Below are 24,765 nucleotides of genomic sequence, written 5' to 3'. Positions count from 1 at the left end.
TACACACGCTGGAGAATGGAGACACAGGAAGTAATACACACGCTGGAGAATGGAGACACAGGAAGTAATACACACGCTGGAGACTGGAGACACAGGAAGTAATACACACGCTGGAGACTGGAGACACAGGAAGTAATACACACGCTGGAGACTGGAGACACAGGAAGTAATACACACGCTGGAGACCGGAGACACAGGAAGGAATACACACGCTGGAGACACAGGAAGTAATACACACGCTGGAGACTGGAGACACAGGAAGTAATACACACGCTGGAGACACAGGAAGTAATACACACGCTGGAGACACAGGAAGTAATACACACGCTGGAGACCGGAGACACAGGAAGTAATACACACGCTGGAGACCGGAGACACAGGAAGTAATACACACGCTGGAGACACAGGAAGTAATACACACGCTGGAGACACAGGAAGTAATACACACGCTGGAGACCGGAGACACAGGAAGTAATACACACGCTGGAGACCGGAGACACAGGAAGGACTACACACGCTGGAGACACAGGAAGTAATACACACGCTGGAGACTGGAGACACAGGAAGTAATACACACGCTGGAGACTGGAGACACAGGAAGTAATACACACGCTGGAGACCGGAGACACAGGAAGTAATACACACGCTGGAGACACAGGAAGTAATACACACGCTGGAGACCGGAGACACAGGAAGTAATACACACGCTGGAGACACAGGAAGTAATACACACGCTGGAGACTGGAGACACAGGAAGTAATACACACGCTGGAGACACAGGAAGTAATACACACGCTGGAGACTGGAGACACAGGAAGTAATACACACGCTGGAGACTGGAGACACAGGAAGTAATACACACGCTGGAGACACAGGAAGTAATACACACGCTGGAGACCGGAGACACAGGAAGTAATACACACGCTGGAGACACAGGAAGTAATACACACGCTGGAGACTGGAGACACAGGAAGTAATACACACGCTGGAGACACAGGAAGTAATACACACGCTGGAGACTGGAGACACAGGAAGTAATACACACGCTGGAGACACAGGAAGTAATACACACGCTGGAGACTGGAGACACAGGAAGTAATACACACGCTGGAGACTGGAGACACAGGAAGTAATACACACGCTGGAGACACAGGAAGTAATACACAAGCTGGAGACTGGAGACACAGGAAGTAATACACACGCTGGAGACTGGAGACACAGGAAGTAATACACACGCTGGAGACTGGAGACACAGGAAGTAATACACACGCTGGAGACTGGAGACACAGGAAGTAATACACACGCTGGAGACTGGAGACACAGGAAGTAATACACACGCAGGAGACTGGAGACACAGGAAGTAATACACACGCTGGAGACCGGAGACACAGGAAGTAATACACACGCTGGAGACACAGGAAGTAATACACACGCTGGAGACACAGGAAGTAATACACACGCTGGAGACACAGGAAGTAATACACACGCTGGAGACACAGGAAGTAATACACACGCTGGAGACTGGAGACACAGGAAGTAATACACACGCTGGAGACTGGCGACACAGGAAGTAATACACACGCTGGAGACTGGAGACACAGGAAGTAAAACACACGATGGAGACTGGAGACACAGGAAGTAATACACAAGCTGGAGACTGGAGACACAGGAAGTAATACACACGCTGGAGACTGGAGACACAGGAAGTAATACACACGCTGGAGACTGGAGACACAGGAGGTAATACACACGCTGGAGACTGGAGACACAGGAAGTAATACACACGCTGGAGACTGGAGACACAGGAAGTAATACACACGCTGGAGACTGGAGACACAGGAAGTAATACACACGCTGGAGACTGGAGACACAGGAAGTAATACACACACTGGAGACTGGAGACACAGGAAGTAATACACACGCTGGAGACTGGAGACACAGGAAGTAATACACACGCTGGAGACTGGAGACACAGTGCCTTGACTTATTCCACACTTTGTTGTGTTGCAGCCTGAATTCAAAATGGATTAAATAGCATTTTTTTCTCACCCATCTACACACATTACCCCATTATGACCAAAAAAAAGTGTGGTGTTTGCAAAATTAATGAAAATTAAATACAAAAATATCTAATTTTCTGAACTATTCACACCCCTGAGTCAATACTTTGTAGAAGCACCTTTGGCAGCGATTACAGCTGTGAGTCTTTCTGGGTAAATCTCTAAGAGCTTTGCACACCTGGATTGTGCAACATTTGCACATTTTTGAAAATAATATTCTTCAAGCTCTGTCAAATTGGTTGTTGTTCATTGCTATACAACCATTTTCACGTCTTGCCATATATTTCCAATGCGATTCAAATCAAAATTGTAACTCTGCCACTCTTGGTGAGCAACTCCGGTGTATATTTGGTCTTATGTTTTAGGTTATTGTCCTGCTGAAAGGTGAATTAATGTCCCAGTGTCTGGTGGAAAGAAGGCTGAACCCGGTTTTCCTCTAGGATGTTGCCTGTGCTTTGCTCCATTCCGTAGATTTTTTATCCTGAAAAATTCCCCAGTCTTTAATGATTACAAGCATACCCATAACATGATGCAGTCACCACGATGCTTGAAAATATGGAGAGTGGTACTCAGTGATGTGTTGTGTAGCATAACACTTTGTATTCAGGACAAAAAGTGAATTGCTTTGCCACATATTTTGCAGTATTACTTCAGTGCTTTGTTGCAAACAGAATGCATGTTTTGGAATCTTTTTATTCTGTACAGACTAACTAAAATGTTGTTGATCCATCCTCAGTTTTCTCCTATCACAGCCATTAAACTCTGTAACTGTTTTAAAGTCACCATTGGTGAAAAACCCTGAGCGGTTTCCTTCCTCTCCGGCAACTGATTTGGGAAGGACGCCTGTATCTTTGTAGTGACTGGGTGTATTGATACACTATCCAAAGTGTAATTAATAACTTCGCCATGTTGAAAGGGACTTTCAATGTTGGCTTTTTGAAATGCTTACCCATCTACCAATATGTGCTCTTCTTTGCAAGGCATTGGAAAACCTTCCTGGTCTTTGTGGTTGGATCTGTGTTTGAAATTCACTGCTCGACTGTGGGACCTTACAGATAATAGCATGTGTGGGGTGAGGTAGTCATTCAAACATAGGCTTGCCATAACCAAGGGGTTGAACACTTATTGACTCAAGATATTTCATCTTTCATCTTGAATGAATTAGTAAACATTTAGAAAAACGATTCCACTTTGACAGGATGGGGTATTGTGTGTAGTTCAGTGATCCCCCCCAAAAAAAAAAAAATATGTCATACATTTTAAATGATGGTAACACACAGACACACCTGAGACTGGTAATACACACACCTGAGACTGGTAATACACACACCTAAGACTGGTAATACACACACCTGAGACTGGTAATACACACACCTAAGACTGGTAATACACACACCTGAGACTGGTAATACACACACCTAAGACGGGTAATACACACACCTAAGACGGGTAATACACACACCTCACACACCTGAGACTGGTAATACACACACCTGAGACTGGTAATACACACACCTCACACACCTGAGACTGGTAATACACACACCTGAGACTGGTAATACACACACCTGAGACTGGTAATACACACACCTGAGACTGGTAATACACACACCTGAGAGTGGTAATACACACACCAGAGAGTGGTAATACACACACCAGAGAGTGGTAATACACACACCAGAGAGTGGTAATACACACACCTCACACACCTGAGACTGGTAACACACACAGCTGAGACTGGCAACACACACAGCTGAGACTGGCAACACACACAGCTGAGACTGGTAACACACAGCTGAGACTGGTAACACACAGCTGAGACTGGTAACACACCTGTGAGAGGCTGACGATGCTGTTGTCTTCATTGTGGGCTTCATCCACCACCAGTCTATTGGGTCTGTGTTTCTGCTTCAGGATAGCAGTGGAGAAATCCTCCCCTTTAGGACTACCAGCACACATACAGTTACACACACACACACACACACAGAGAATCACACACACACACAGAATCACACACACACACAGAGAATCACACACCCACAGAATCACACACACACACACTCACAGAATCACACACACACACACAGAATGACACACAACACAGAGAATCACACACCCACAGAATCACACACACACACACACACACACACACACACACACACACACTGCCCCACATAGCTCCTGTTTCTCCATGTGACGATGATCTGAATTTAGCCCAGTCTACAGCTCTGTTTACAAAGACTAGAGGACAGACCTGTCCTGGCCTCATCTCAGCCCTTATTGCTTCATGGATATAATAAGACCAAGTGCAGAATGGAAACGTGGGTCATAGTCATTAGTGCACAACTTAGCAAAACATTTTGAAATGAAAAACAAATGTGAGTGTTTCTTTTTGGACAAGTTCAGGTAGTGCCAGTCCGTTTGATACCTAATGAATGTTACCCTGGTGATTTAGTTAAGCTAGTTACAACACTGTTATAGTACTCTGTTACCCTGGTGAGTTAGTTAAGCTAGTTACAACACTGTTATAGTACTGTTACCCTGGTGATTTAGTTAAGCTAGTTACAACACTGTTGTAGTACTCTGCTACCCTGGTGATTTAGTTAAGCTAGTTATAACACTGTTATAGTACTCTGTTACCCTGGTGATTTAGTTAAGCTAGTTACACTGTTACACTGTTTAGTTAAGCTAGTACTCTGCTACCCTGGTGATTTAGTTAAGCTAGTTATAACACTGTTAAAGTACTCTGTTACCCTGGTGATTTAGTTAAGCTAGTTATAACACTGTTATAGTACTCTGTTACCCTGGTGATTTAGTTAAGCTAGTTATAACACTGGTGTATTACTCACTCTGTTCCTCCAGAGGCAGGCATGGCTGGGTATGGAGAGTTCCTGTGTAACAGAACCCGCTCCTAGATCCTTTATGGGTCAGAGTACCCTGGTCTCTCCCTGGTTCTGGGGTTGGATGTCTGGGTCTAGTCCTGGGTCTGGGTGTTGGGTTTGGGTCAGAGTCCTGGGCCTAGTTAAAGAGCCCTGGGTCCTAGGTGTTGGGTCCTGGATGTCTGGGTCTAGTCCTGGGTCTGGGTGTTGGGTTTGGGTCAGAGTCCTGGGCCTAGTTAAAGAGCCCTGGGTCCTAGGTGTTGGGTCCTGGATGTCTGGGTCTAGTCCTGGGTCTGGGTGTTGGGTTTGGGTCAGAGTCCTGGGCCTAGTTAAAGAGCCCTGGGTCCTAGGTGTTGGGTCCTGGATTCTGGGTCTAGTCCTGAGTCTTTAGTTCTGGTCTCTCCTGGATATCTCTGAGGTAGAGCTCAGTAGTTTGGTCTTCTCTCTCTGCAGACGGTGTTCTCTGTGGCTGGGGGTCAGGTCTGTCTAGGGAAAGTCCCTCTCTCTGCCTCCCTCCCCCTTGTTGAGCGTCTCTCCTCCCTCCCTCCCTCCCTCCCTCCCTCCCCGTCCCACCTCGACCCCCACCCTTCACATACTCTGGAAAGTGGCCCAGTGCTGAACAGATATCATGCCATATGCCCCCACCCTCCTCTCCTCCCGGCCAGACACTCCCCGTTACTCCCTAACACCACACACACACGCACGCACACTCACACGCGCGCACACACACACACTACAATACTCATACCATGTTCTGATATTGGTAATGGACAGGTTAGTACCATGTTCTGATATTGGTAATAGACAGGTTAGTACCATGTTCTGATATTGGTAATAGACAGGTTAGTACCATGTTCTGATATTGGTAATAGACAGGTTAGTACCATGTTCTGACATTGGTAATAGACAGGTTAGTACCATGTTCTGATATTGGTAATAGACAGGTTAGTACCATGTTCTGACATTGGTAATAGACAGGTTAGTACCATGTTCTGATATTGGTAATGGACAGGTTAGTACCATGTTCTGATATTGGTAATGGACAGGTTAGTACCATGTTCTGACATTGGTAATGGACAGGTTAGTACCATGTTCTGACATTGGTAATGGACAGGTTAGTACCATGTTCTGATATTGGTAATGGACAGGTTAGTACCATGTTCTGACATTGGTAATGGACAGGTTAGTACCATGTTCTGATATTGGTAATGGACAGGTTAGTACCATGTTCTGATATTGGTAATAGACAGGTTAGTACCATGTTCTGACATTGGTAATAGACAGGTTAGTACCATGTTCTGACATTGGTAATAGACAGGTTAGTACCATGTTCTGATATTGGTAATGGACAGTTTGAGATGTGCGACCGGCAGCAGAGTCACACAGCGGTACAGAGTCACACAGCGGTACAGAGTCACACAGCGGTACAGAGTCACACATCGATACAGAGTCACACAGTGGTACAGAGTCACACAGCGGTACAGAGTCACACAGCGGTACAGAGTCACACAGCGATACAGAGTCACACAGCAGTACAGAGTCACACAGCGGTACAGAGTCACACAGCGGTACAGAGTCACACAGCGGTACAGAGTCACACAGCGGTACAGAGTCACACAGCTGTACAGAGTCACACAGCAGTACAGAGTCACACAGCAGTACAGAGTCACACAGCGGTACAGAGTCACACAGCGGTACAGAGTCACACAGCGGTACAGCTGTAGCTAACTGGAATGTTTTTCTTTAGACTTTTATTCCAAAAGCATCTCATTGTTTACAATAGAAAACATAAAACGAGCAACCAGGGATTTGACTTCACAGACAGAATAGTACTCCCAGAATGGTGTGGAGACCCGCTAGGACAGTCAGAACAGAGACCTGCAAGGACAGTCAGAACAGAGACCTGCAAGGACAGTCAGAACAGAGACCTGCAAGGACAGTCAGAACAGAGACCTGCTAGGACAGTCAGAACAGAGACCTGCCTGCAGTCAGAACAGAGACCTGCAAGGACAGTCAGAACAGAGACCTGCAAGGACAGTCAGAACAGAGACCTGCTAGACAGTCAGAACAGAGACCTGCAAGGACAGTCAGAACAGAGACCTGCAAGGACAGTCAGAACAGAGACCTGCAAGGACAGTCAGAACAGAGACCTGCAAGGACAGTCAGAACAGAGACCTGCAAGGACAGTCAGAACAGAGACCTGCAAGGACAGTCAGAACAGAGACCTGCAAGGACAGTCAGAACAGAGACCTGCAAGGACAGTCAGAACAGAGACCTGCTAGACAGTCAGAACAGAGACCTGCTAGACAGTCAGAACAGAGACCTGCTAGACAGTCAGAACAGAGACCTGCTAGGACAGTCAGAACAGAGACCTGCTAAGACAGTCTGACACAGTAACAGACAGAACAGAGACCAAATAGGACAGTCTGAACAGAGACCTGCTAGGACAGTCTGACACAGTGACAGACAGAACAGAGACCTGCTAGGACAGTCTGACACAGTGACAGACAGAACAGAGACCTGCTAGGACAGTCTGACACAGTGACAGACAGAACAGAGACCTGCTAGGACAGTCAGAACAGAGACCTAATAGGACAGTCTGAACAGAGACCTGCTAGGACAGTCTGACACAGTGACAGACAGAACAGAGACATGCTAGGACAGTCTGACACAGTGACAGACAGAACAGAGACATGCTAGGACAGTCTGACACAGTGGCAGACAGAACATAGACCTGCTAGGACAGTCAGAACAGAGACCTAATAGGACAGTCTGACACAGTAACAGCTGACGTCAATTTACAACAAATAACTCAATGGGAACAATTGACACAGTGTGAGATGAAAGCCTACAACTGCCAAACTCATCCAATGAGAGCCCAGAACTGCAAAACGTATCCAATCACAACACAGCTGTGAAACACGGAGACATGAACTCAGTCCTGTAGGAAATGCTGGTGGTGAGTGATTGATTCATTTGACAGGTGTAATACCCTGTGGTGAAATGCATTACATTCGCTTCAATGGGCTTTACATTTATTTCAATGTGTGTTTACATTTCATTTATATTATTTACATATACACTGAGTGTACAAAACATTATGAACACCTGTTCTTTCAATGACATTTATTTTACCTTTATTTAACTAGGCAAGTCAGTTAAGAACAAACTGCCTTGTTCAGGGGCAGAACGACAGATTTTGACCTTGTCAGTTCGGGGATTCAATCTTGCACCCTTTTGGTTACTAGTCCAACGCTCTAACCACTAGGCTCCCTGCCGCCCCTGGACTGACCAGGTGAAAGCTATGATCCCTTATTGACGTCTCTTGTTAAGTCCATTTCAATCAGTGTATTGATTGCAATTGATTGCAAAGTCCCTCTTTGCCATGCAAATGAACTGAATCCCCCAAAAAACATTTCCACTGCATTTCTTCCCTGCCACAAAAGCACCAGCTGACATCATGCCAGTGATTCTCTCGTTAACACAGGTGTGAGTGTTGACGAGGACATGGCTGGAGATCACTCTGTCATGCTGATTGAGTTCGCATAACAGACTGGAAGCTTCCAAATGAGGGTGGTGCTTGGAATCATTGTTCTTCCTCTGTCAGCCATGGTTACCTGCAAAGAAACAAGTGCCGTCATCATTGCTTTGCACAAAAAGGGCTTCACTGGCAAGGATATTGCTGCCAGTAAGATTGCACCTAAATCAACCATTTATAGGATCATCAAGAACTTCAAGGAGAGCGGTTCAATTGTTGTGAAGAAGGCTTCAGGGCGCCCAAGAAAGTCCAGCAAGCGCCAGGACCGTCTTCTTAAGTTGATTCAGCTGCAGGATCGGGGCACCACCAGTACAGAGCTTGCTCAGGAATGGCAGCAGGCAGCTGTGAGTGCATCTGCACGCACAGTGAGGCGAAGACTTTTGGAGGATGGCCTGGTGTCAAGAAGGGCTGCAAAGAAGCCACTTCTCTCCAGGAAAAACATCAGGGACAGACTGATATTCTGCAAAAGGTACAGAGATTGGACTGCTGAGGACTGGGGTAAAGTCATTTTCTCTGATGAATCCCCTTTCCGATTGATTGAGGCATCCAGAAAAAGCTTGTCTGGAGATGACAAGGTGAGCGCTACCATCAGTCCTGTGTCATGCCAACAGTAAAGCATCCTGAGACCATTCATGTGTGGGGTTGCTTCTCAGCCAAGGGAGTGGGCTCACTCACAATTTTGCCTAAGAACACAGGCATGAATAAAGAATGTTACCAACACATCCTCCGAGAGCAACTTCTCCCAACCATCCAGGAACAGTTTGGTGACGAACAATGCCTTTTCCAGCATGATGGAGCACCCTGCCATAAGGCAAAAGTGGCACAAAACATTAATATTTTGGGTCCATGGCCAGGAAACTCCCCAGACCTTAATCCCATTGAGAACTTGTGGTCAAACCTCGAGGCGGGTGGACAAATAAAACCCCACAAATTCTTACAAACTCTAATTATTGATAATGCAAGAATGGGCTGCCATCAGTCAGGATGTGGCCCAGAAGTTCATTGGCAGCATGCCAGGGCGGATTTCAGAGGTCTTGAAAAAGAAGGGGGTACGGGGGTACGGTAGTGGTTATGGGGTACGGTAGAGGGTATATTAGTGGGTATGGTAGTGGGTATGGTAGGGGGTATGGTAGGGGTATGGGGTAGTGGGTATGGTAGGGGTATGGTAGGGGTATGGTAGGGGGTATGGTAGTGGGTATGGTAGGGGTATGGTAGTGGGTATGGTAGGGGTATCGTAGTGGGTATGGTAGGGGTATATTAGTGGGTATATTAGTGGGTATGGTAGTGGGTATGGTAGGGGGTACGGTAGTGGGTACGGTAGGGGTACGGTAGGGGTACGGTAGGGGGTACGGTAGTGGGTAAGGTAGTGGGTATGGTAGTGGGTATGGTAGTGGGTATGGTAGGGGGTATGGTAGGGGTATGGTAGTGGGTATGGTAGGGGTATGGTAGGGGGTATGGTAGGGGTATGGTAGTGGGTATGGTAGGGGGTATGGTAGGGGGTATGGTAGTGGGTATGGTAGTGGGTATGGTAGGGGGTATGGTAGGGGTATGGTAGTGGGTATGGTAGTGGGTATGGTAGTGGGTATGGTAGTGGGTATGGTAGGGGGTATGGTAGTGGGTATGGTAGGGGTATGGTAGGGGTATGGTAGTGGGTATGGTAGGGGTTATGGTAGTAGGTATGGTAGGGGTTATGGTAGGGGTATGGTAGGGGTTATGGTAGTAGGTATGGTAGGGGTTATGGTAGTGGGTATGGTAGTGGGTATGGTAGTAGGTATGGTAGGGGATATGGTAGGGGGTATGGTAGTGGGTATGGTAGTAGGTATGGTAGGGGTATGGTAGTGGGTATGGTAGTAGGTATGGTAGTGGGTATGGTAGGGGGTATGGTAGGGGTATGGTAGTGGGTATGGTAGTGGGTATGGTAGTAGGTATGGTAGTGGGTATGGTAGTGGGTATGGTAGTGGGTATGGTAGTGGGTATGGTAGTGGGTATGGTAGTGGGTATGGTAGGGGGGTATGGTAGGGGGTATGGTAGTGGGTATGGTAGAGGGTACGGTAGGGGTATGGTAGTGGGTATGGTAGGGGGTACGGTAGTGGTTATGGGGTACGGTAGTGGGTATATTAGTGGGTATGGTAGGGGTATGGTAGTGGGTATGGTAGTGGGTATGGTAGTGGGTATGGTAGGGGTTATGGTAGAGGGTATGGTAGTGGGTATGGTAGTGGGTATGGTAGTGGGTATGGTAGGGGGTATGGTAGTGGGTAAGGTAGGGGGTATGGTAGTGGGTATGGTAGTGGGTAAGGTAGTGGGTATGGTAGTGGGTATGGTAGTAGGTGACGGGTGCACCGTTGTGTCAAGAACTGCAACGCTGCTGGGTTTTTTACTCTCAACAGTTCCCGTGTGCATCAAGAATGTAGAAAGAATTGGAGTCAACATGGGCCAGCATCCCTGTGGAACGCTTTCAACACCTTGTAGAGTCTATACCCCGACACATTGAGGCTGTTCTGAGGGGGAAAGGGGGAGGGGTGCAAGTCAATATTCGGAAGGTGTTCTTAATGTTTTGTCCACTCATTGTATGTCATTCAGTTTACGACGTTGACTCCTATTTTCTCCCCAGTTCTCTGGTGATTTAGTCATCACATTTCTCCTGTTATTTTCCCAGACCTGTCAGGAATAGGTTCGACCAGCTGAATTGAGGGTAGCGGCTGGGCTGGGTATATCCTGTCAGGAATAGGTTAGACCAGCTGAAGTGATGGTAGAGGCTGGGCTGGGTATATCCTGTCAGGAATAGGTTCGACCAGTTGAAGTGATGGTAGAGGCTGGGCAGGGCTGGGTATATCCTGTCAGGAATAGGTTAGACCAGCTGAAGTGATGGTAGAGGCTGGGCTGGGTATATCCTGTCAGGAATAGGTTCGACCAGCTGAATTGAGGGTGGGCTGGGCTGGGTATATCCTGTCAGGAATAGGTTCGACCAGCTGAATTGAGGGTAGAGGCTGGGCTGGGTATATCCTGTCAGGAATAGGTTAGACCAGCTGAAGTGAGGTAGAGGCAGGTGGGTATATCCTGTCAGGAATAGGTTAGACCAGCTGAAGTGAGGGTAGCGGCTGGGCTGGGTATATCCTGTCAGGAATAGGTTAGACCAGCTGTAGTGAGGGTAGGGCTGGGTATATCCTGTCAGGAATGGTTAGACCAGCTGGGCAGGGTAGCTGGGCTGGGTATATCCTGTCAGGAATAGGTTAGACCAGCTGAAGTGAGGCTGGGCAGGGCTGGTTATATCCTGTCAGGAATAGGTTAGACCAGCTGAAGTGAGGGTAGGGGTCTGGGTATATCCTGTCAGGAATAGGTTAGACCAGCTGAAGTGAGACCAGGGTATATCCTGTCAGGAATAGGTTAGACCAGCTGAAGTGAGGGTAGCGGCTGGGCTGGGTATATCCTGTCAGGAATAGGTTAGACCAGCTGAAGTGAGGGTAGAGGCTGGGCTGGGTGGGTATATCCTGTCAGGAATAGGTTAGACCAGCTGAAGTGAGGGTAGAGGATGGGCTGGGTATATCCTGTCAGGAATAGGTTAGACCAGCTGAAGTGAGGGTAGAGGCTGGGCAGGGCTGGGTATATCCTGTCAGGAATAGGTTAGACCAGCTGAAGTGAGGGTAGAGGATGGGCTGGGTATATCCTGTCAGGAATAGGTTAGACCAGCTGAAGTGAGGGTAGAGGCTGGGCAGGGCTGGGTATATCCTGTCAGGAATAGGTTCGACCAGCTGAAGTGAGGGTAGAGGCAGGGCTGGGTATATCCTGTCAGGAATAGGTTAGACCAGCTGAAGTGAGGGTAGAGGATGGGCAGGTCTGGGTATATCCTGTCAGGAATAGGTTAGACCAGCTGAAGTGAGGGTAGAGGATGGGCTGGGTATATCCTGTCAGGAATAGGTTAGACCAGCTGAAGTGAGGGTAGAGGCAGGGCAGGGCTGGGTATATCCTGTCAGGAATAGGTTAGACCAGCTGAAGTGAGGGTAGAGGCAGGGCAGGGCTGGGTATATCCTGTCAGGAATAGGTTAGACCAGCTGAAGTGAGGGTAGAGGATGGGCTGGGTATATCCTGTCAGGAATAGGTTAGACCAGCTGAAGTGAGGGTAGAGGCAGGGCAGGGCTGGGTATATCCTGTCAGGAATAGGTTAGACCAGCTGAAGTAAGGGTAGAGGCTGAGCAGGGCTGGGTATATGTTTGGGATTGGGAGGCCTTAGGCTCAGGGGACAAGGGGTTTTGGGTATTTAAAGCGGCTTCACTTTTGTATAAAATCTATCCTTTACATTCCCCCCCCCAAAAAAACACGGACACAAAAAACTGTCCTGTTCTGGTCCCGTGTCTCTCTCTCCCTCTATCATCTTAGAGGTCCACTGTTTGTTCTAAACAACCCTTAGACCGTGTTATAAAACCACATAGTACCTGCTAACAACAACAACAGTTTAGTCCGGAGGTTACAAAGTCTTCCAATGTCAACATCGTCCCCAGCCTCTTAATGTCCCAAACCCCCAGCCTCTTAAAATGTCTTAATGTCCCAGCCTCTTAATGTCCCCAGCCTCTAACTCCAACAGAGAGGTTACAAAGTGTTCCAGTGTCAACATCGTCCCCAGGCTCTTAATGTCCCAGACCCCCAGCCTCTTAATGCCCCCAGCCTCTAACTCCAACAGAGAGGTTACAAAGTGTTCCAGTGTCAACATCGTCCCCAGCCTCTTAATGTCCCAGACCCCAGCCTCTTAATGCCCCCAGCCTCTAACTCCAACAGAGAGGTTACAAAGTGTTCCAGTGTCAACATCGTCCCCAGGCTCTTAATGTCCCAGACCCCCAGCCTCTTAATGCCCCCAGCCTCTAACTCCAACAGAGAGGTTGCATAATGATTTGAATGAATGTTAGTTTTCTGTCGGACCAAAGGTTGTTCTGAATGAAGCACGTTGAACACTGTCCTCCTGTCTGTGAGGTTACACAGGTGCTGCTCACTGTCTTCCTGTCTGTGAGGTTACACAGGTGCTGCTCACTGTCTTCCTGTCTGTGAGGTTACACAGGTGCTGCTCACTGACTTCCTGTCTGTGAGGTTACACAGGTGCTGCTCTGTCTTCCTGTCTGTGAGGTTACACAGGTGCTGCTCACTGTCCTCCTGTCTGTGAGGTTACACTGTCTGTGAGTCTGTGAGGTTACACAGGTGCTGCTCACTGTCTTCCTGTCTGTGAGGTTACACAGGTGCTGCTCACTGTCTTCCTGTCTGTGAGGTTACACAGGTGCTGCTCACTGTCTTCCTGTCTGTGAGGTTACTTGAGGTTACCTCACTGTCTTCCTGTCTGTGAGGTTACACAGGTGCTGCTCACTGTCTTCCTGTCTGTGAGGTTACACAGGTGCTGCTCACTGTCTTCCTGTCTGTGAGGTTACACAGGTGCTGCTCACTGTCTTCCTGTCTGTGAGGTTACACAGGTGCTGCTCTTCCTGTCTGTGAGGTTACACTCCTGAACACTGCCCTGCATCCTAGTAGGTGACTCAGATTGCGTCCCAAATGCACCCTATTTCCTAGTGCACTACTTTTGACCAGGGCCGTGCACTGAGTCCTATAGGCCCTGGTCAGAAGCAGTGCACTGAGTCCTATAGGTCCTGGTCAGAAGCAGTGCACTATAAAGGGTGCCAGGGTGCCAGTCGGGACACTCAGAGGAGGATGAAGTTTTCCTTAAACAATCAAAAGGAACCATTAAAAGACCAGTTTATGTTGTTGTCTTTAGACACTGATCTATGATCAGTTTTGCTTGTAAAACCCCTATTGGATATGGGGAGGATAAGCTGATCCTGGATCTGTAATCTGAGTGAGGAGGATCCCTTCAGCCAGGTGGACACAGTGGCCACCATATACTGAAACCATTCCATGCCTTCTAAATCCACCAGGGTACATGGACACACTTCAGGAGAATTGGAATGAAGCCAATGTTTCACTGACAGCCACTGATCAGGTGATTGGCTGATTGTTCAGGAGAATTGGAATGAAGCCAATGTTTCACTGACAGCCACTGATCAGGTGATTGGCTGATTGTTCAGGAGAATTGGAATGAAGCCAATGTTTCACTGACAGCCACTGATCAGGGGATTGGTTGATTGTTCAGGAGTCTAAAGCAGCGGCTAATGTCCTTCAAAAAGGTTCAAAGGTCAAAGCAGAACTTTACCTCAAATAAACACATGCCAGACCAAAGCCTGTTAAACACATTCAATAGCATCATCTTCTCTTCTTCTCTTCTCTCTCTTTCCCTATTTCCTTATTTCTTTTTCGTCTCTGTTTGGTGGTCTGTCCTTCAAAACATCCTCAGGGAAAAATCCAAGGATTCTCTATTCCATAGTCTTCTCTCTCTCTCTGTCTATCTCTCTCCTCTATGTGTTCTCTCCCAAAGAGTAGAGTCCAGGAGAGGGGGTCTGTGTGAAGGAGAGGAGAAATGTGGATTCTCTAGATTGGGATGTGAGAGGAGAGATGTGGCTCTAGAGGGGGATGTGAGAGGAGAGGAGAGTTGTGGCTTGGAGAGGGGGATGTGAGAGGAGAGGAGAGTTGTGGCTTGGAGAGGGGGATGTGAGAGGGGGATGTGAGAGGAGAGTTGTGGCTTGGAGAGGGGGATGTGAGAGGAGAGAGAGTTGTGGCTTGGAGAGGGGGATGTGAGAGGAGAGATGGATGGGAGGAGAGGAGAGTTGGAGGAGGGGGATGTGAGAGGAGAGATGTGGCTTGGAGAGGGGGATGTGAGAGGAGAGATGTGGCTTGGAGAGGGGTTGTGAGAGGAGAGATGTGGCTTGGAGAGAGGGATGTGAGAGGAGAGATGGATGAAGGAGGAGAGGAGAGTTGAGTCCAGGAGAGGGGGATGTGAGAGGAGAGATGTGGCTTGGAGAGAGGGATGTGAGAGGAGAGTTGAGTCCAGGAGAGGGGGTTGTGAGAGGAGAGATGTGGCTTGGAGAGAGGGATGTGAGAGGAGAGATGGATGAAGGAGGAGAGGAGAGTTGAGTCCAGGAGAGGGGGATGTGAGAGTTGGGGCCTAGAGAGGGTTGGTCAGTTTAGAGTTCAGGGGTCAGGGTTTGGGGATTGGAATGTTCCGTAGTTAAAGTTGAGAGAGGAGGAGGAGTGTGTGTGTGTCTCTCTCTCCAGGTAAAGTCATCAGTCGTCCTCTTCAAAGTGTGTTCTCTGCAGAACCTTCACATGGCGCTCATAGATCTTCAGGGCGGGGCCTAATCTGATTGAGAGGCCTGTCAGGACATCGTTACGCTGCATCAGGAGGAGGGACTTCCCATCTATCTCCTGATTGGGTGGAGAGAGAGAGAGAGAGAGAGAGAGAGAATATATTTAGTTATAAAGTTATAATATAGTAGGTACACGGAGTAGTTACATAGTAAGTAGATCTAGATAAGACACATAGTAGTTACCCAATACAGTAACGACACAGTAAATACAACAATGTCACACTGCTAAAGGGTTGACAGGTGTGATTGCTGAATCTCTGATGCTCCCTGGTGATCTGAAGGCCTGCTGTCTGTCTCATCTGACCTGAGTCCTGAAGGCCTGTTCTGGAACCCTGCTGTCTGTCTCTTCTCACCTGAGTCCTGAAGGCCTGCTGTCTGTCTCATCTGACCTGAGTCCTGAAGGCTAAGGCCTGTTCTGGAACCCTGCTGTCTGTCTCATCTCACCTGAGTCCTGAAGGCTAAGGCCTGTTCTGGAACCCTGCTGTCTGTCTCATCTGACCTGAGTCCTGAAGGCTAAGGCCTGTTCTGGAACCCTGCTGTCTGTCTCATCTGACCTGAGTCCTGAAGGCTAAGGCCTGTTCTGGAACCCTGCTGTCTGTCTCATCTCACCTGAGTCCTGAAGGCTAAGGCCTGTTCTGCAAACCCTGCTGTCTGTCTCTTCTCACCTGAGTCCTGAAGGCTAAGGCCTGTTCTGCAAACCCTGCTGTCGTGAAATAACAGACCACATCAGACACTGTCCAGTTGACTGGGTTTAGACTGCCCAGCTCAGACTTCACAAACCTAGAAAAAGAGAGGGGGGGTTTAAGTGTTTGCAACTTGTAACTGTCATTTAGTTAAAGGGACTAGACTATACTTTCATATTTCACACACTGCATCTCTTGCCGCCCTCCCTCCCTCCCTCATCCCATACTCATCTGAGGCATCTGCTCCTCCCTCCCTCCCTCATCCCATACACTCATCTGCTCCTCCCTCCTCCCTCCCTCATCCCATACACTCATCTGCTCCTCCCTCCCTCCTCATCCCATACACTCATCTGCTCCTCCCTCCCTCCCTCATCCCATACATTCATCTGCTCCTCCCTCCCTCCCTCATCCATACATTCATCTGCTCCTCCCTCCCTCATCCCATACACTCATCTGCTCCTCCCTCCCCTCTGCTCCTCCCTCCCTCATCCCATACACTCATCTGCTCCTCCCTCCCTCATCGCATACACTCATCTGCTCCTCCCTCCCTCCCCAAACACTGCATCCTTGCAACCCTCTCATCCCATGCTCCTCCCTCCCTCATCCCAAACATCTGCATCCCATCACTCATCTGCTCCTCCCTCCCTCATCCCATACACTCATCTGCTCCTCCCTCCCTCATCCCATACACTCATCTGCTCCTCCCTCCCTCATCCCATACACTCATCTGCTCCTCCCTCCCTCATCCCATACACTCATCTGCTCCTCCCTCCCTCATCCCTCTTTCCTCCAGCTCACTCAGACTTCCTCATTTACTCATCTCTCATTCATGTGAAATATATTGACTCTCCTTGCTTCATTCATCCCCTCTGTCTCTCATCTGCTCCTCCCTTCTCTCTCTCCTCCTACCTCCTTCCCACCCTCTCGCTGAGGTGATACTCACACTCCTCCATTCATCCCTCTCTCCTCTGCCAGGCCAGAGTCTCTAGGTGAGGCAGTGGGGGTGAGGAGACAGGAGGACACACCCACCTCTGTCTTACAGGCCGAACCTGCTGGAACGGAGGAGAGGGGTTAGCACTGCACACGCACAGAGGGGTTAGCACTGCACGCGCACACACAGAGGGGTTGCACCTCACTGCACACACACAAGGGGTTAGCACTGCACACGCACACTCACACACAGAGGGTTCCTCACACTGCACACACAGAGGAGTTAGCACTGCACACACAGAGGGGTTACACTCACAGCACTGCACACACACAGAGGGGTTAGCACTGCACACACACAGAGGGGTTATTGCACTGCACACACACAGAGGGGTTAGCAGTCTTCACTGCACACACACAGAGGGGTTAGCACTGCACACGCACACCTACACTGCCAGAGGGGTTGACACTGCACACACACAGAGGGGTTAGCACTGCACACGCACACACAGAGGGGTTGACACTGCACACACACAGAGGGGTTAGCACTGCACACACACAGAGGGGTTAGCACTGCACACGCACAGAGGGGTTAGCACTGCACACGCATAGAGGGGTTAGAAATACACACACAGAGGGGTTAGCACTGCACACGCACAGAGGGGTTAACACTGCACACGCATGAGGGGTTAGCACACACACAGAGGGGTTAGCACTGCACACACACAGGACACAGAGGGGTTAGCACTGCACACACACAGAGGGGTTAGCACTGCACGCACACACACAGAGGGGTTAGCACTGCACACGCACAGAGGGGTTAGCACTGCACACACACAGAGGGGTTAGCACTGCACACACACAGAGGGGTTAGCACTGCACACACACAGAGGGGGGTTAGCACTGCACACACACACACAGAGGGGTTAGCACTGCACACACACAGAGGGGTTAGCACTGCACACACAGCACACACACAGAGGGGTTAGCACTGCACACACACAGAGGGGTTAGCACTGCACACACACAGAGGGGTTAGCACTGCACACGCACACACACAGAGGGGTTAGCACTGCACACGCACACACAGAGGGGTTACTGCACACACACAGAGGGGTTAACACTGCACACGCACAGAGGGGTTAGCACTGCACACACACACACAGGGGTTAGCACTGCACACACACAGAGGGGTTAGCACACACACACACAGAGGGGTTAGCACTGCACACACACAGAGGGGTTAGCACTGCACACACACAGAGGGGTTAACACTGCACACGCACAGAGGGGTTAGCACTGCAAACACACAGAGGGGTTAGCACTGCACACACACAGAGGGGTTAACACTGCACACACACAGAGGGGTAGCACTGCACACAGAGGGGTTAGCACACACACACAGAGGGGTTAGCACTGCACACACACAGAGGGGTTAGCACTGCACACACACAGAGGGGTTAACACTGCACACACACAGAGGGGTTAGCACTGCACACACACAGAGGGGTTAGCACTGCACACACACAGAGGGGTTAGCACTGCACACACACAGAGGGGTTAGCACTGCACACACACACAGAGGGGTTAGCACTGCACACACACAGAGGGGTTAGCACTGCACACACACAGAGGGGTTAGCACTGCACACACACAGAGGGGTTAGCACTGCACACACACAGAGGGGGGTTACACTGCACACACACAGAGGGTTAGCACTGCACACACACAGAGGGGTTAGCACTGCACACACACAGAGGGGTTAGCACTGCACACACACAGAGGGGTTAGCACTGCACACACACAGAGGGGAGGGGTTAGCACTGCACACACACAGAGGGGTTAGCACTGCACACACACAGAGGGGTTAGCACTGCACACACAGAGGGGGTTAGCACTGCACACACACAGAGGGGTTAGCACTGCACACACACAGAGGGGTTAGCACTGCACACACACAGAGGGGTTAGCACTGCACACACACAGAGGGGTTAGCACTGCACACTGCACACACACACAGAGGGGTTAACACTGCACACACACACACACAGGGGGTTAGCACTGCACACACACAGAGGGGTTAGCACTGCACACACAGAGGGGTTAGCACTGCACACACACAGAGGGGTTAGCACTGCACACACACAGAGGGGTTAGCACTGCACACACACAGAGGGGTTAGCACTGCACACACACAGAGGGGTTAGCACTACACACACACAGAGGGGTTAGCACTGCACCACACAGTCAGGCAAAGCAGAACACACAGAGGTGGTTGTGCACACACACAGAGGGGTTAGCACTGCACGCGCTCACACACAGAGGGGTTAGCACTGCACACACACAGAGGGGTTAGCACTGCACACACACAGAGGGGTTAGCACTGCACACACACAGAGGGTTAGCACTGCACACACACAGAGGGGTTAGCACTGCACACACAGAGGGGGGTTAGCACACAATGAGGGGTTTGAACTGCACACACAGAGGGGTTATTCACACACAGAGGGGTTAGCACTGCACGAGGGGTTAGCACTGCACACACACAGAGGGGTTAACTGCACACACACAGAGGGGTTAGCACTGCACACACACAGAGGGGTTAGCACACACACAGAGGGGTTAGCACTGCACACACACAGAGGGGTTAGCACTGCACACACACAGAGGGGTTAACTTGCACACACACACAGAGGGGTTAGCACTGCACACACACATTGAATTGAGAGGGGTTAGCACTGCACACACACAGAGGGGTTAGCACTGCACACACACAGAGGGGTTAGACAGACAAGGGGTTAGACACATGTATGAACATGCACTCCCACACAGTCAGGCGTTCTAAAGCAGAACTCACAGTTGTGGTTGTGGACAGAGGACAGAGGTGGCTCTCTCTCTGACTGTACCACATTCTGATCCTGAGAGAGAGAGAGAGAGAGAGAGAGAGAGACTAACTATTTGCACATTGTTACAGCACTGTATATAGACATAATGACATTTGAAATGTCTTTATTCATTTGGAACTTTTGTGAGTGTAATGTTTACTGTTCATTTTTTTTGCTTATTTCACTTTTGTTTATTATCTATTTAACTTGCTTTGGCAATGTTACCATATGTTTCCTATCATTGAATTGAGAGAGACAGAGACAAAGAGAGAGAGAGACAGAGAGAGAGAGACAGACAGAGGGAGACAGACAGAGGGAGACAGACAGAGAGAGACAAAGAGAGAGACAGAGAGAGAGACAGAGACACAGAGAGAGACACAGAGAGTGACAGACAGAGACAGACAGAGTGAGACAGACAGAGACAGAGGGAGACAGAGAGAGAGACAGAGACACAGAGAGAGACACAGAGAGAGACAGACAGAGACAGACAGAGACAGACAGACAGAGACAGAGGGAGACAGACAGAGGGAGACAGACAGAGGGAGACCGAGAGAGACAGAGACACAGAGAGAGACACAGAGAGAGACAGACAGAGACAGAGGGAGACAGACAGAGACAGAGGGAGACAGACAGAGGGAGACAGACAGAGGGAGACAGAGAGAGACAAAAGAGAGTGATTTTCCCAGGAAATGACTCAATATGAAAAAGGGAAATGAAAAGCAAGAAACAGACCAACAGAGAGAAATACATAGAGATGTGAAGGGGAAGCCTGTACCTGTGTGTCTGTGTGTATCTGGTCTGGAGAGACCGTATTGGTTGTGTGTTCCGGTTGTTTGTCCTCCTGCTTAACCCCCGCCTGCCCCTCAGAACCTCCAGTGATGTCATCACCATTCCTGGGTTCCGTTTCCATGGGAACCGGGGCAGGGCAAGTCCCCCCTTTAGAACCCTCCTCACCCCCTGAGGTTTGGGTGTCACTCTGCCCCCCATCCTCAGCATCCCCTGTTCCCTTCTCCTCTTCATCCTCCTCCTCCTCTCCACTCTCTGTCTCCATTGGCTCCTCCTCTTTCACCTCCTAGGAAGACAGAGAGGGGGTGGGGGGGGTTCAGAGAGAGAAAGAATTCAGTGTTTCAGCATAGTATGAATGAGCAGATCAGAGTTAACAGAGTAAGAAAGGCATATGTGACATGCAGTCAGACATGTCTTTATTTTCAGGAAACAGGCTACATAACTAGGTAGCCAACAGTCGCTCACTCGTTTAACGTATAGCGGCGAAATAGGCTGAATCATACTTTGGCGCGCGCATGTTTGTTGCTCTCTCTCCCTCCCTACATTACTGCGACCTCTTTTGTCCACTGGTTCATTATAGACAGGCAGCGCAGCTCGAGTTAAGCGCAGACGGCGCGTCCTTTGTAATGACCCAGGCAGCAACCGGCTGCATCGACAGCGCTAGACCCGCCACAACAGTCCCGTGTTCGGCTTAAATACACGCACTGCCCGCTCGGTTTTACAATCAATATAACATTTCATGAGAGAATCAGTGCGTCTTGCTTGGTGACTGGGTGTGCATATGGCTACAGTTACATCACCGAGAGAGAGAGAGAGAGCATGCGTTTGTTCCGTTAAAAAAAGGTAGCCGCCTAGAAAGGGCGTAATGAGGAACGAAACATGAGAGAGAGGCGGGGATAGAGGGAGAGAGAAAAGAACGGAACTAAGAAGATTATAACGGGGGAAACAAGCTGCTGTGATGCGAATACAGCCTTGGCGCAGACAGACTTTCCGACGTGGAAAGTATGCTTTCATTTTCACAAACTATTCCACCGAATTAACCACGTAACGCCCCCGTCCGTACGTCTGTCTGCATAATTTACAGCCAGCTAGACACAGTCTATGATATAGGGACGGTAGCCTATAGCCGAACTTTCACCGCGCCAAACACAGAGGAACCACTACAGCGCATTACGGTCTCGACGTGCTCCTGTGTGTGCGGTGAATCTGGAACAAGAGAAGCGAGCGGACGAGAGAGCGCTGTTGAAAGCCCGCACCTTTTGTGCTGCCTGGATGGCAGTGGAGCCCTACAGGAAACAGAGAGCAGGCAGCAAGACACAGTTGCGTGTCGAGGACAAAAAAATCAGGATGTCTGTTCTGCAAGCGCACTGGTTCACGTTACCATTGGCTACCGTTCACACAAAACACACCAGCCCAGAAACGTCATTTTAAACCCAAGATTAATTTAGGGCAAATGATAGATTTGCCTTCAGAATAGTTTTTACATGCGATTTAGCTGAGTTAGGCTGAATGAGAGAGAATCAGGGATTATATCCAGGGAGAAAAGAGAAAGACGTCTGTCTGCGCTGTTTTGATATCTTGATCATTAATTCATAAGCAGACAGGGTGTAGTGAGTCTGTTCAGCTCTTCCTCTCTCTGTGTAGTCTATAGGACGTGTTGGAAATATTAAGTTACCTTTTTCCCAATGTGCTTATCCTGCAGTGCGCTCTTCAGCAGTCTGTTAGCGGGGCCGGGTGGCTTCGCTGGGGTTGACGCTGTCTCCACTCCCCTCACCGGGAGAGTGATGTTCCCACACCGGGTCCTCCGCAGCCGACCTCTCGCCACCTCTCTCTCCAGAACCACCTTGACCCTGTTACGGGTCAGCTTACCCTCAGATGAGGGGCCGTCTTGGCTGGTCAGGTAACCCAGGATCTCCTTCAGTCCCAGTGGCTTGTGGCCCCCGCGGGTCTCCCCTCTTAACGCGGAGGCTCGGTTCTGCTCGGCTAGTCTGCGGACGGAGGCGATCAGTCTTTCGCCCAAATCCGAGCTGGTTTGCCCGCTACCCCCGACCCCCGGGTTCCCCTCACCTCGTCCGGCCCGGAGTTTGGGTTTGACAGGTGGAGATTCTGGCTGAAGCTGTTTCGGCCGCAGGAGCTGGCTGTTGCTGTTGGAGCTTCCCTGGTTCATTTTATTTTCCGTTTCAGCAGCAACACCGACGCAGCTACTGCTGCCCTCCTGCCCCGTCGTCTCCACCCCCCCTCCTCCACCCCAGACACCCTTTGCTTTGCTCGGAGCGCCGCTCCCATCTTGGCCCGGTTTTGTTTCGTGGTTGCCGGCCAAAGCGCTGCTGCCACCCCCTCCTGACCCCCTCCTCCTCTTTCTCCTAATCTCTTGTCTTTTGACGCACTTGCTTTCCCACTGCAACCTCTCCCGGCAGCACAGCCCGTTTCGCCACAACCCGGGCAGTAGCCAGGGCCGTTTCCGCTATTCAGTGGAAAAAGCTTTTGTTTTTTTCTCGGAGGTGATACCCGGGGTTTCGGGCCGGGGGTCAGGGCACTCACTCGGCTCGGAGACAGAATCCTCCTCTCGGTCCCGGCTCTCCACCTCCTCTAGGTCGGTAAAGCTGTGCGCGCTGTCCCCGTTGTTGTTCAAACTGGAGTGTTTGGCTTGCTCTCCCTCCACCTCGCTACCGCCGCCGCTACCCGGCGTGAAGTCACTCTTCTTTCGACTCTTTCTCTGCACCTTCGCCGCATTCCTGTAGGATATGGAGCCCTTGTAGCTAACTTTGAGCACTGTTTGCTCCTGGATCAGTTTCTCCAGTTCCTCCCGGGTTCTGTCTGGATCCGAGCCGTGTCTTCTCCGGACCATACGACATATTCTCTCAAGGTCCGGTCGGGCTTTCCGTGAGCGTAGAGAGTCGATGGTCTCGAGGATCCAGTCCCGGTACTTGGATTCGGACATTGTTGTTGTTGTTTTCCCAGCGGTTGAGTTTGGGTTTGGCCGAGTGCGTCTTTTCTCTCTTGTTGTTTCTGAAGTGACGCTGTAAGTCGCTCTCCTATACCGACCCAGCGCGAGCAGAGAGCGAGCCCGGCAGAGCGGAGAATGAACAACGGAAGCCTCGATGTGCGCATGCGTTGGCCACATTGTGCGCTTAAGGTGGACCGACGAAGATGGCGTCCCCTTCAGTTCACCCACAGCAGACATACGCGGACGGTAGTTTATTTAAGGTAGAGTTTTTTTCTTTTTTCTGCGCATCTCAAGCACATCGCTCTTTGTTCACATTCCCGCTGCTTTTGGGAAACGTAAACACGCTTTTATTGGTTGTAATACATACACAGATTTGGAAATGGTATTCTTTTGGATTTCTGCATATGAACACGTCTTAGGTGGGTCTCTCCAGAGTCCAGACTAAAGAGCCAACAGTTGTCTGCATGACTGCATTGGGAGACGATGCCTCTAGGCTAAACGGGCTTACAGGAAACGCGTCTCACAGACCTACACAGAGTCTGTTCGTCTCTAATTAAATATTCAAGATGGATTGAAAAGGTCTACAGGTATGTGTGTGTCAGTCCCCAATAGTTTTAAAGTGAGTTTAGGCTATGTCCGTGGTTTTCAAACCTCTCCTCAGGGAGCCCCAGCCAGTCCACATATTTGATCTGTTCTACAGTTAGCGTCCCAAGGTCAACTAGTTCAGGGTTTCAACAAAGTGGTGAAATGTCTGGGGGTCCACAACGTGAGGTTTGGGAAAAAAACTGGTGCTATATCACGCAAACAAACAGCACACACAATCCC

The 24,765-nt window shown here is 49.6% G+C and overlaps 2 protein-coding genes and 1 long non-coding RNA gene across 3 annotated transcripts in view; 1 reads left to right on the top strand and 2 right to left on the bottom strand.

Moving 5' to 3' along the window:
* LOC121845220 (transitional endoplasmic reticulum ATPase-like) overlaps positions 1-5,446 on the bottom strand; it is a 33,165-nt gene extending 27,719 nt beyond the window's left edge. The window contains exons 1-2 of the mRNA XM_042316095.1: positions 4,910-5,446; positions 3,894-4,005 (exon numbers count right to left, since the gene is read on the bottom strand). Coding sequence (XP_042172029.1) covers positions 3,894-4,005; positions 4,910-4,932 — 135 coding nt within the window. The 5' untranslated portion in view covers positions 4,933-5,446. The remainder of the gene's footprint in view (positions 1-3,893; positions 4,006-4,909) is intronic.
* An 8,045-nt stretch (positions 5,447-13,491) lies between these two features.
* LOC121845218 lies at positions 13,492-13,872 on the top strand. The gene is made up of 3 exons (XR_006082450.1): positions 13,492-13,515; positions 13,653-13,766; positions 13,805-13,872. It is a non-coding gene; the product is annotated as an uncharacterized LOC121845218 (long non-coding RNA).
* Positions 13,873-15,400: 1,528 nt separating this feature from the next.
* Positions 15,401-23,330, bottom strand: LOC112241886 (sterile alpha motif domain containing 1b). The gene is made up of 6 exons (XM_042316093.1): positions 22,669-23,330; positions 20,983-21,279; positions 20,180-20,240; positions 17,339-17,444; positions 16,378-16,492; positions 15,401-15,770 (listed from the first exon to the last, which is right to left on the bottom strand). The coding sequence occupies exons 1-6, from the start codon at positions 23,158-23,160 to the stop codon at positions 15,630-15,632; spliced, it is 1,212 nt and encodes a 403-aa protein (XP_042172027.1). The 5' UTR covers positions 23,161-23,330; the 3' UTR covers positions 15,401-15,629.
* Between the last annotated feature and the right edge of the window lie 1,435 nt (positions 23,331-24,765).

This window comes from Oncorhynchus tshawytscha, unplaced genomic scaffold, assembly GCF_018296145.1.
Source record: "Oncorhynchus tshawytscha isolate Ot180627B unplaced genomic scaffold, Otsh_v2.0 Un_contig_465_pilon_pilon, whole genome shotgun sequence".
Taxonomy (NCBI): domain Eukaryota; kingdom Metazoa; phylum Chordata; class Actinopteri; order Salmoniformes; family Salmonidae; genus Oncorhynchus; species Oncorhynchus tshawytscha.
The sequence above is the reverse complement of the archived record's forward strand: the minus strand, read 5'-3'. Positions and strand labels throughout refer to the sequence as shown.

What these genes read in the sequence shown, in the direction of transcription:
- LOC112241886 (XM_042316093.1), bottom strand. Translation starts at nt 23,160, where the DNA reads ATGAACCAGGGAAGCTCCAACAGCAACAGCCAGCTCCTGCGGCCGAAA. An exon ending in AGAGGGATGAATGGAGGAGT is followed by an intron (nt 16,493 to 17,338) that starts GTGAGTATCACC and finishes CTCTTTTTCTAG; the next exon opens with GTTTGTGAAGTCTGAGCTGG. An exon ending in CCTTAGCCTTCAGGACTCAG is followed by an intron (nt 15,771 to 16,377) that starts GTGAGAAGAGAC and finishes CCACCCAATCAG; the next exon opens with GAGATAGATGGGAAGTCCCT.